Here is a 12148-nt window from a genome sequence, read left to right as displayed (position 1 = left end):
GCAAGAATTCACGCGCTGTCCAAAGTTTGGAGCTGATAAATATTCTCTGTCCTTAGAGTGTGTTTGGATGGAAGAATTTAAAATTTTGAAAAATTTTAAATTTTAAGAATTTCAAATACTTCAATTGAAATTCTTTTATTTTCAAAATTTTTTGTTTGGATAAAAATAAATTGTGAGGGCTAAAAAAATGAATACAAAAAAAAGATATGGTTGGTATGTTAGTTATACGTGTTTTTTCTACGTCCACACTCGATTGATGTTCCACGAAAGCTGAGACAGTGTTTGTTGAAGAAGATGAAGGTTATTAAGGAAATACACGAACGTTTTAGAAGATTCCTCTATAAGAAGAGAATTTCAATTTCTCACCTTTTAGAAAAAAATTGAAATTTCACATTTTTAGTTGTTTAAAATTCTAAAAATTTAAATTCTTCAAAAAAAAAAATCCAAACAATAAATTCTAGATTACAAAAATTCAAATTCTCTGATAAATTATTTTCCTCAGTTAAAATTCTCTATCCAAACACACTCTTAGAATTTATTGTAGTGGTAAATTTCTAGTGAAATAAATAGATTATCATATGCATTTTCAAGGGAATCAGTCTCAGTTTTGAAGGTTTAGATCAATGACTGTGTACATGATTCACCTATCTTGTATAAAAATCGGTGATAGCTGGTGTCACCGGAGTGAATGATTGGATTATAAGGGATTATACCCGAAAAAAGTTGTTGCATGTTGTATTATACTTTTTCTTAAATTATAATTTTGACCTATCTAGTTTCTTAAATTCATGATTTTAATCCTGTAGATTTTAATTATAACATTTGGTTCTTTAGTCTAATAAATGGGTGATTTTGGTCCTCTTGTACAAATAGTTCTAATTAATTGAGTTATTAAGTTAATTATAAATTAATCAAAATAAATAATTATTAAAAAATTGAATAAAAATTATTAATCTTAATTTTTTACAACATTGTATTCCTTTTCTTTTTTGCAAATACCTCTTGTAATGTTACAAGCGATACCATCGGTAATAACACCACATTAGGGTTAAAAGTCTTTTTATTAAAGTTTTTTAATGATTAATAATTTTTTTTACATTATAATTAATTTAATATTTTTAATAATCACAATTATTAGTTAATAATCTATAGGGGGACCAAAATAGAAAATTTATAAAACTAGGATGCATGACCAAATGATATAATTAAAAATCAAAGAGACCAAAATCATGAAGTTGAAATTTTTTTAAAAAAATAAATTATAATTTAGCCTATACTTTTTATAACACAACCATTCTTGCATGTGGGATTAAAGGTGTTTATATACTGAGCTTTTTTTTTTTTTTGAAAATAGGGATACATTTTTTTCTATTAGATTACTTTATTTTTTCTTTCTTTTTATTTCTTTTATCGTCTAAACATAGCTAAAGTTTTTTTTTTTTTTTACAGTATTTCATTTTTTTCCCTTGTGGATGTGTTGCTAAATTTGGAGAAAATTTTCTTGGATTATGATTGTGCCTGGACCAAAACATGATAGATTTTCCCATGAAATTTCATGGCCGTATTTGTTATTATGATGCTTGATGATAATAGATGATTGATATGTGATAGAGTTTTTGGAGATCTGTTCAACTCTGGAACAGACTTGGAGAACAAAGGAAAAAAATATCTTTGCTAAATTCCAAGCTAAGTCTCCTTCTTAAAGCTTTTGTAGTTTTGAGTCTGAGTGGCTTCATTGATCTTCCATGCTGTAACTACCATTGCGGAGTTACTCTGTCTCTAAACATGACAACCATAATTGTTTCATGATCATTGATTTCTGTCACCTTTAGTTTTGACACTTCTTTGAGGAAGGTTCTTACAATTACAAACTAACAATGTGACACCCGAAACCCTTTATAAAATAACTTCTACACCCTGTTCATCCCTCATCGTTTATGAAACCAGCAGTGCCAGGTTCTACACCATTTGTGCTAGCTTTGATTTTGTTGAAAAATATTCTGCCTATAAAAAATACATTTTTCATTTACTAGAAGGCATAAATATATTTTTTTCATGTAATTTAATATTTTTTTATTTTTGTTCCTGTAAAAAAAATTGTTTTAATCATCGTAAAATGTGTTAGTTTATTTTTTTGTCGGTAAAGTGTTTTAGATAGCGCTTTGAACAATAAAAAAGCTTTGAATGGTAAAAAAAAATATTATCTAAAACAAAACAAACATATTTTGTAATGACTAAAACAATTTTTTGTTTGCATAGACAAAATTGAAAAAAAAATTAAATTAGACGAACCAAAAATTTATTTATGCCTATACTAAAATTCATAGTGTAATTTAGCAAGTTATTCCTTTTAAAAAAAGACTTAATTACAAAATTCGTCCCCTATTTTTCCTATTACACTAAATCGGTTTCCTATTTTTTAATTTACTATTTGAGCCCCCATATATTTTAAAATACAATATCCTAGTCCTATTTTAACTGTTGACTAACAGTTGACCGTTAAACTTTAAACGTTGGCTAGACTAAAAAGTTGATCAATATTTTCTTAAAAAATAAGAACTTAAAAAAAATACTTTAAGAGAGACTAGAATCATGATCCTTGAAATAAGAAACATTCTTTTACCACTACACTCAAGTACTCATTTAAATGTTGGGTGCAAAATATAGTATTAATATAACTTTTGTGAAAAAATAGTTCAAAATTCATTTTTTTAGATTTATTATATTTTATAATCTTATATATTATCTTTTAAAATATAATATACAAGATTAAATTTTATTTTCACATAAATTAGAATATGTATATTTATATAATTTTTATTTTTATTTTATATATTATGTTTATCTTTTTAAATAATACTTGTGATTTAGTGATAATATTTTTTATCCAAATTAAGATATTCATGTTATTTATTATAATATAGATAAAAAATAATGTCATTAAATTACATACATAAATATTTTAAAAAATAAAAAATACTGTCATTTTATTTAATTATGTATCTTTACTATTTAATTTTGTACTTGATTAAATAAAGTTAAATATAAAAAATATTATTATAATAAATAACAAGAATATCTTAATATAGGTAAAAAAAATACTGTTATTAAATTACATATATAAATATTAAAAAGATAATAAAATATTGTCATTTTATGAAATTATAATTTATGTAAAAAAGTATACATTAAAGATAAATTTATATTATATATTTACTTTATAAAATAAGTTTTGAATAGTGTGATAAAAATATATAAGATTATAAAAATATAATATATAAAATAAAAATAAAGCCTATACATATTCTAATTTATGTAAAAATAGAATTTAATCTTATATATTATATTTTAAAACATAATATATAAGATTATCAAAATATAATAAATTAAAAAGAATAAAATTTAAATTTTAAACTATTTTTTTATAAAACTTATATTAATACTATATTTTGTACCAAATATTTAAATGAGCATTTAAGTGTAATGGTAAAAGAGTGTTCTTAATTACAAACTATAGACAATTAAAAAATCTTAATGTTGCGATCTTAATCACTTTGCATATCAGTTTAAAAAGTTTAATTTTAATATAATACATCGTAAGGATTCAACCAATTAAAATTAGAAATCATCCTATGCATTTTATTTAAATTCTTTGTTTAAAAGTGTTTTTGAAGAAGGATTGTGATTGAGCACTAAGGTTTAATTTCCAAAAGTTTAAGAGAATAGTGTGTCAAGAAAATCATCTTTGAGGTAAATATATCTGCTTTTTTTGTTTTTTTTATTTAACTTAAATTATTGATGTGCTACTTATTTTTCTTCATAAATTAAGATTTAATATAAAAAATTATTGTTTGATTTAAAAATATGCGAGAAAATTAAAAATTAAAAAGATCACATCACATTTTCTTTTAAAAAAAACTATATGGCTTTTGAGTTGTTTGTTACACTAGAAGTTACGTATGAGTGAATTTTATCGTTTATTCAGTTTTTGTTTATAAAAAAATTGCATATTCTTCTATTCTATTTTTTTTCCTCTTATTATTGTTAAAAATAATAAATCAAATATTCGTACAATAAATTTAAGATAACCACTTTAGAACAAATGTGATATTTTCGCCCTTTTCTTGAAGTTATCCAAAAAACTTAAATTTCCTATTTTTACTCAAGATTGTACTAAAACTGATGGCCTCTGCATATGTCAATTTTTTTTCCGAGTCAGTTCAGTGTGTTTGTTTGTTTCACAAATAAACTTCTTAATTTCAACAATACAGGAGTGGAAAAATTTATCCCACGTCTATTATGAAATAATAAAATAATTAATTGTAGATAATATGGCTTTGTGCAATCTCAATGCGTTCAAGGTTGTCCAAGAAGTGAAGGCATGTAGAAAGCATGGCTTTGTGCAATCTCAATGCGTTCACGGGGATCATTCAGATTTTCATCCCTAAGAGCTTGGAGAATAGCTTCTGATGACTGTTCCCTGAGAAATGCAAAATGCATCAGTAGCAAGGTAAATTCAGTCCTTATATTTTAGTTTATGTCGAATTTTTAGTCTTTTTATTTTTAATTATTCACATATAGTTTTCATAATTTTCTAATAGTGCACATCCTAAATTTTGTCTAATAATTAACGAAAATATAATGAATGTGTGATATAATATTGATTTGCGTAAATTCGTAAGGAAAAAATATAAAATATTCAAAAGAAAATAAAAAAATGATTTCAAACTCTTTACATTCATGTTAATTATTAATTGGAATTTGAGATGAGAGATTTGATTTTAATAAGAGAAAAAAGGTTATACATTAATGGTAAGAAGTCTTACACACTCATCCATGATAAATTTGTTAATTTTTCAAATAATTATCTTAAACTAATTCAAATGGTGATTTGTGATTGAATAACAATGTAAAACTATTTTATACTATCGGTGTATAACCATTAAACTCTTTTAGTGATTGCAAATTATATGAATCAAATGCAAATAATTAGAATTTGTTGCAAGTTGTTTTTTTTTCTTTTAGTGCTTGTATTTTTTTTTATCATGGTATTAGTATAAAATTGTTTCGTCGAAAGTAGTGACAAATCTTTGTTAGGAACCATAAGCACACACAAGGTGAGTATTTTTCTCTCAACACAATTTATTTCATACCCAATTGTCAATCATGATTCAAATCCTGAATTACTTGATTAAAAGACATAAATCATTAACACTTGTGTTAACTATTGTTGGTCTTTTAGTGCTTGTATGAGTTGTCTTACAAATAACACTTTTCAATTTTAATTAGTTTTCAAAGTAATAAGCTTGAAGGGTCATGTCAAGAGGCAAATAATGGTTGCAAGAAATTAGTTACCTGGATATCAATATTTTATACAGTGTCTTCAGGATGGGGCAGAGTTCAACAGGAGCAACCGGTTTGTTTTCTTCTGGGTGCAACACATTCAGGCTTGAATGGCTCAAAAGTTCAAAGAATGCCTCCACTGCAGAGACACCCTACAAATATCAATTGCACCCATTTTTTTTAGTCAGAAGAATTTGAGTGAATCAACGAAGACAAAATGTTGAGTGAGAGGAGAAATTAACAAATTAAAGAAAAATCCTCCTTTTTCTTGTGAATTATATTGAGTGAGTTTGTTTAAACTTAAAAAAAAAACTTTAAAATAAGTGTTTTTTATGTAAACGTTTTTTTAAGAAGTAGATAAAATTTGCTTCTTAAAATAAGCAAAAAAATTATTTTTTTAAGCATAAGTAATTTAGAAAAACATATTAAAAAATAGAAAGTTGTTTATTTTATTAAAATAAGTGTTTATTTCAACAAATAAGTTTAAACAAATTTGCCATAATCCACAACTTATGTAACAAAAGCATCTATTAGGGCTAATTATCCACAATATATCAAAGTGGTCAAAAGCATCCAATTTGTATCTCACTTTCACATTTTACAAAATTTGTTCTTGCAGGATACATATGAACTATGAATTATTAATCCTTTAGCTCTGGGGAATCACTTGTGTTTTTTTTATATTGTCCTCACATTTAAAGCATGAAAAAGCACTATCATATTTGTCAAAGCAGATCAAGAAAATTTCCCTTTGTTCATGCTCTCTTAAATCCAACTAGAAATTTTAAGATTCAAATGCCAATCATGATAGAAGGGAAACCCCATTCTAAATCAATAACTAGAATGTAGAAAATGTTGATGAGAAAATATTCAAAAACCACATCTCTCATTATGAACATTTAAGAATGCAAAAACCATTAGATTCCATCTTTAAACCAATTGTCATTAAATAAAATTGTTCAATACATATATAAATTGCACCCCAAGAATTGAGGCTAAGTGATGTGGGACTCCCTAGTCTCTAACAAAAACTACTTAATGTTTTCAAAGATAAAGGAAAGAAAATCTACCATTGAAATTGCAGGGATGCTTTAAACCATAATAGCAGACAAAAGTTCCACTAAACTACGATTAAAATGACTAAAAGGCACTGCTATGCGTTGCTGCCAAATTCTCCACCAGTCACTATCTCATAATATTCACATTTTAATGCATATTATACTATTTGTACATTCGAAAGTGACCTAAGGAATTTAGAATAGGTGTTGGGAAGAAAATAATAACTTTTCACTTATTACTAATAAGTGGAAAATTACTGAACTTACCTGAATCATTCCTTTGCCACTGATGCTGTCACCCATGTCTGGGCTTAATTCACCCTTAGCTAACATCTGACCATACCATGCGTTACGACCTTTTAGTAAAGTCACATAAGTGTCAGCCAATAGTGGCCCTGCAAGTTTCTCAGGCTCTTCAGCCAACAAATGAGTGATAAATATCATCTCTGATGTGCAGTGTGCAAAGTAGACAGATTTGCTAGTAGCACTCTCATTGGTAAGGGCTGCTACCATTCCTGACAATAATAAGAATGTAAATGTAAGTTGTGGAAATGAATAAGGCAGGTTCCTATTGTCGCAGTCAAATTTTCCCATTTGCCACTTGTAATACTAAACAAAAGGAAGAGAACAAGAATTAGCATTAAACCAAAACACTACGGATCAAAAGTCTGTTGTCAAAAATAATAAATTCTAGTTATGAATGAACTGATCTAGCAACTTGGCGTTGTGAGAATCAACCTAGTTTGAAAACATAAGAATAAACCTGGTTACTGTGGTCCATGGCATGACCGTGTTACTTAATTAATGACTGTTTGGATATGTTTTATTGCTCCAATTCAAGTATTTGAGTCTCACTTCTCTTCAGGACACCATTTTAGGCATGGACCAACGACAGAAACCTAAGTCCTTTGCTAAAGGACTCTACAGGAACCATATTATGTATAAATAGACATCTAGAAGCATAAGAAACAGATATTTATTTGACGATAATTTAAAGAGTCAGCGATGATAGAAGAAAAACTCTTCTTTCACTTTGGAGAGAACTTTTCAATGCAATATTCAAAATGAGTAGGAATAAAGAAGTCATGAGAATTAATCTTTAATTGTTCTATCTTTCTATTTGTTGATTCTCTATGTTTAATATGATTATATTGATGAGAGACTAAATCCTTCCTCATGGTAAGATATAGTTTTGGATCTCTAGACACGAATATAATTATTTTGATGCAGTTATTATTAGTTGAATACTTGAATTTTATTTGAACTTGCATATATTCTATTATGTCCAACAGTGAAGATTAATTCCTTAACCAATCTCTGATATAAGAATCTTATCTCCAATTACCCTTGATAATTAGTATTTTACTTTTATACAACTCCTGTTAATATATTGGTTGGGTAGTAGAATAACCCTCATTCACTACACTATACTAGATAAACTCTATATAGTCTATACTATAATTTTGGTAAGGTTAAACTTTGATTTGTACACAACAACACACTGAGATTCTTAGCATAAATGCTTGGAGTCACTACTGAGACCAAGCCTATCCTAGGAAAAACAGACTTCAACGAGAGTTGGACCAATCAATAGCAAAGATGGAGTTCAGACATTTGGAATATGAAAAAAACAAAGTTTGAAACAATTTCTGGAGAAGGAACTAAATCAACAAGTGAAATCAACATACAGCCAACGAGTCAACTAGCATATGCAAGGAGAAAAGCTCTTTAGAAAAAGGATAATATCATATTAAAGCAAATGGACCAATGATAGAGCCTTTAAACACTTTTTTGAATTGCCTATGGTTCTCAACTAGTTTTCTTTCATCTGTTCATTTCTCCTACCATCATTCATCAAAGTGACTTTTTAAGCACATTTCAATGTTTGCATAGCATTCAAAACTAAAATCAGCGGTGAAAACTAAAAACTAGAATGCCATCATAAAGGATTATCTGCAGAAGTCACAACCATTACAACATATAAAAGACATGGCAATACAGATTACTACAAGTTTCACATTAGCTGTAAAACTTATGCTGTTAACTAATTTGAAGCTTACCGGCACCAATTGCATAGACATTTTTCAGGCCACCCATGATCTCATGGGTGACAAGGTCACTGTTGTCCCAGACAATAAAATGTGGTTGTCGTAGAAACTTTGCCAGAGGTTTCCTCCATTTCTCTGCTCCGCATATTCGAGCATTGGCATACTCCTTGTTGTATATTTCTGAGGCAATATTTGGACCACCAAGATAAAGTATGTTCTCCATAGGCACTCCAGCTGTCAAAGTATGAATTGTAAAGAGTTGAGAATGAGAAAATATAGAAATAGATATACTACTAAATTATCAGCTTCTATTGGTTGGTATCAAATAAATTCTAGATAACAAATAGCAGTACCTAGCTGGTGGACTATCACAGTTTATATGGATTTGGATTCTCTAAAGTGAGGAGTTACTTTAGAGGATAAGTACAGAGTAATCAATTACTGAAGTTTTAACAACCTCTCCATGATTTATTATATAAGTACATGTATTTTATAACGTTTTCAACTGTTAAGTTCTGAATCAATAGTTATTACTGTACTTTATACTCTAAAATGCAGAAGAGGAGCCAAATCCTTGATTTGTAATATACCTAAATATGAATATGACATAAATTTGAGTGAAATGAACTAACTACAAAAAGGAAGCCGGTACAACACCTTGTACTTACTAATTAAATAAGGATGTTTGCCTCATAAAAAAAAGTTGAAATTATATTCTTCCATATGAGAGCTCATACAATTCAAGGTTTTAAGTTGCAGTTATGGTCATAGGTGTTGTTGTACTGTGATTAACAAAATTGCAGGCAAATGCAACTGATGTAGTTGTGCAAATGCAATTTAAAAGCTTGATGGGATTCTCTTCTATTGTATCAAATGTATGAGAATAATCTGGCCTTTGAAGTTTTTGTGGGGGAGAAAAGATAAATCGCAAAAATAAGAACGGAAATCTTACTTGCTTGGTTAATCATTTTTGTGGGGGTTATAATATGGGGAACAGGCTCCAATGCAGCCTCTATACCCTTTGCCAAAGAGATTATCACTGGCACTGTGATTCTCTCCTTCCAATATATACTAATCTCTTCAAAAATCTCGCGTGTTTCGGTTGAAGGCAAACCATTAACCACAATATCAGCATCCCAAACAGCTTCTTGCAAGTTTGTGACCACCTTCAATGGACAAAGTGGTGTGTCAATCATATTCAAGCAAAACCCATCTTTCAAAATCTCATCAGCCAGAAGAGTCCTATCACCAAGCCTGGCTTCGACGTATTTCAGATAAGCACAGCGCCTTATCAACCTCCTCAACACATCCTCCCTAGAATTGATAACTTCGAAGAGGTGCTCTGCAGTGGCTCTATCAACTGTCTTTCCTGGCCTTCTCCATATCCTGATTTGCACCTTATCACGGAATTGGCCATAAGTATCTTGCAGCAAAGCAGCAAAAACACTGCCCCAAGCACCAGCACCAACACTCACAATTCTCAAAGGATCACCATCAGCCTTGCCAAGTAGGCCACGAAGATCATCGAGCTTCTCCTCTAAACTATTGCAGCCTTGAACAGATCCATTTGAGTACTCATTACTAACTACTCCCATGATGATTCCCACAATGCATAACACAAGCCTTGAAATCTCCAATGCTTTATTTGCTTCTATCTCTTTGAACTTTTCAATAGGTGAGTCCTTTCTAATCCAGGTTTTATGCCTATAAATAAACTAGAAACATCACATATGACCCCCCCCCCCCCCCCCCCTTCTTAGGCCTTGCAAATTCCTCTAATTCAATTACCAAATTTGACTCTTTTGATCAGAGGTTTGTCCTAACAATAAGATGTAACATGAACTGCAAAATCAAATCTTTTTTTTGGTGGATCTCGCTGAACCAAAAACTGAACTAACTTATGTTTGAGGTCTTCATTTCCAAATTTTCTGACTGAAAAGCTTCTCCGGCTCCAAACTTTAGTTGAAATAGAGAAATGCATGAATATGTCATACCATTACTAATAAAAATGTGTATATTTTTTGGCATTGCACAAGCCTAAAGACCAGAAGAAAAAAAATATAAAACTCAAAAACGAATGTGACTTTGTTTTCTCCGTCTAGAGTTGTTCATCTACCCAACCAAAACGAAGCCATAACCACCAAAAGACAATATAATACAAAACACCCTTAACTTTTGAGTGGGAACTACAAAGTTATGTTTATTCAACCAAAGGGTCGATTTCCTTAGTCACAAAAAGTCCAAAATATTTTGTTTTAAATGCAATAGTCGAACTTGTTAAAGGGAATAAAGCTCACAAGAAACAAAAAGAAAAAAGAAAAAAAAAAGAAGGAAACTTCTGTTGCACTGAAATGTGCCTGAAGTTGAGCTTATAAAGTAAAAATTACTAATAGAACTGAAACTAGAAAAAGCTCGTTCGCATTGGTCATGCCATAGACAGAAAGAGATAAAAGAGAGAGAGAGTGTGTGAGAGAGAGAGAAAAAAGAGGTTATAATGTAATAATGAAGCTGTGTATGATTGAAGCATACAGCCATGGCATTAAAGGTTAGTGACTGTTGCCAACTTCCTTCGGTGGTTCATTAATATTGGATGACTTTGCTAATCATGCTCCATGTGACATGCTTCATTGGTAGTTAGCCTATTCCAATTTCCAATTAAAAATTTCACTTGATCTTGTAGGTATTAGAGATATCTTTGGTATTTCGTGTCTATGTGAGGAATTTTTACTTAATTTTATGGCAGATTAATGTCTTACTAAAAATTACTACATGTTATTATAAGCAAGAAATTTTTCTTACCCACAAAGCATCCAAGAATTTTTTTTTTCTTTTCTTATGCCTAAATCGAAGAATTTCTATTAGGTGCACGTGAGGTACGCCTATCTTGTCCCTACGTGCTTACAGGAAACTTGTGAAGTGATGTGCTCGGTAAGGTCCTGCCAATTCTGAGCTTGTCTTTGGAAATTTATGACGGTGATGGTACAATAGGTTATGTGTGTTGCTAAGGGTTGTTATTATATAAAGTTAAAGAATTAAAAGAAAAAAAAATTAAATATTTATTATAAAAATCATAAAAATATAAATTTTTTATATTTTAATAAAAAAATTACTTTTAATTTTTTTAATATAATTTTTTATATTTTAATAAAAAAAGTTATTTTTAAGTTTTTTAATCAGTTATTAAAGATACTGTAATTTTTTTCAGTTTATTTTGAAAAAATTATACAAAATAAAAGTATTTTTCTCTTATTAAAAATAATTAACATAAATAATATAATTATGAATAAGAGTTTCAAAGTTTATAATGTTATATTTATATTATAAAATAAATTTATTTTGATTACGTGCAATTTATGGGATTAAATAACCAATTTACTTTTTTTAATATTTTAGATTATCTAATCTTCAAAGTTTAGCATAATGTGAAAAGAGAGTATGGTTATTAATTTTTGAACTCGAAGTCAGATAGAATTTTTTAAGTAATTTGTTGATAAATAATTGATCATTTCTTTAGGCTAAAATATTCTTTTGATTTCTTTTTTTTTCATAAAACCCATTTATTTAATATTTTTAAAAAAATTATTTTGATCCTTTATATTTAAAATTTGTTCCGTTTTAAAATAATTAATGTTAATATATTATCCATTTTTAACTTTCATTTTTTATTTTATTTTATGAAATTTTAAATAACCAAATTAA

The 12148-nt window shown here is 28.5% G+C and overlaps 1 protein-coding gene across 1 annotated transcript; it reads right to left on the bottom strand.

Moving 5' to 3' along the window:
* Positions 1–4092: 4092 nt before the first annotated feature.
* Positions 4093–11004, bottom strand: LOC100794592 (probable glycerol-3-phosphate dehydrogenase [NAD(+)] 1, cytosolic). The gene is made up of 5 exons (XM_006588893.4): positions 9402–11004; positions 8462–8683; positions 6669–6916; positions 5356–5495; positions 4093–4480 (listed from the first exon to the last, which is right to left on the bottom strand). Exons 1-5 carry the CDS (start codon positions 10042–10044, stop codon positions 4357–4359), a joined length of 1377 nt encoding a protein of 458 aa, XP_006588956.1. The 5' UTR covers positions 10045–11004; the 3' UTR covers positions 4093–4356.
* Between the last annotated feature and the right edge of the window lie 1144 nt (positions 11005–12148).

The sequence above is a fragment of the Glycine max genome, chromosome 10 (genome assembly GCF_000004515.6).
Source record: "Glycine max cultivar Williams 82 chromosome 10, Glycine_max_v4.0, whole genome shotgun sequence".
NCBI lineage: Eukaryota > Viridiplantae > Streptophyta > Magnoliopsida > Fabales > Fabaceae > Glycine > Glycine max.
Note: the sequence above shows the minus strand (reverse complement) of the source record. Positions and strands in the feature narration are given on the sequence as shown.

Bases quoted from the DNA above. Each gene is read 5' to 3' on its own strand.
- LOC100794592 (XM_006588893.4), bottom strand. From the start codon at position 10,044: ATGGGAGTAGTTAGTAATGAGTACTCAAATGGATCTGTTCAAGGCTGC. The intron at 8,684-9,401 runs GTAAGATTTCCG...ATACTTTGACAG, and splicing joins AAAAATGATTAACCAAGCAA to CTGGAGTGCCTATGGAGAAC. The intron at 5,496-6,668 runs GTAAGTTCAGTA...TGATATTTGTAG, and splicing joins GTGGCAAAGGAATGATTCAG to GGTGTCTCTGCAGTGGAGGC.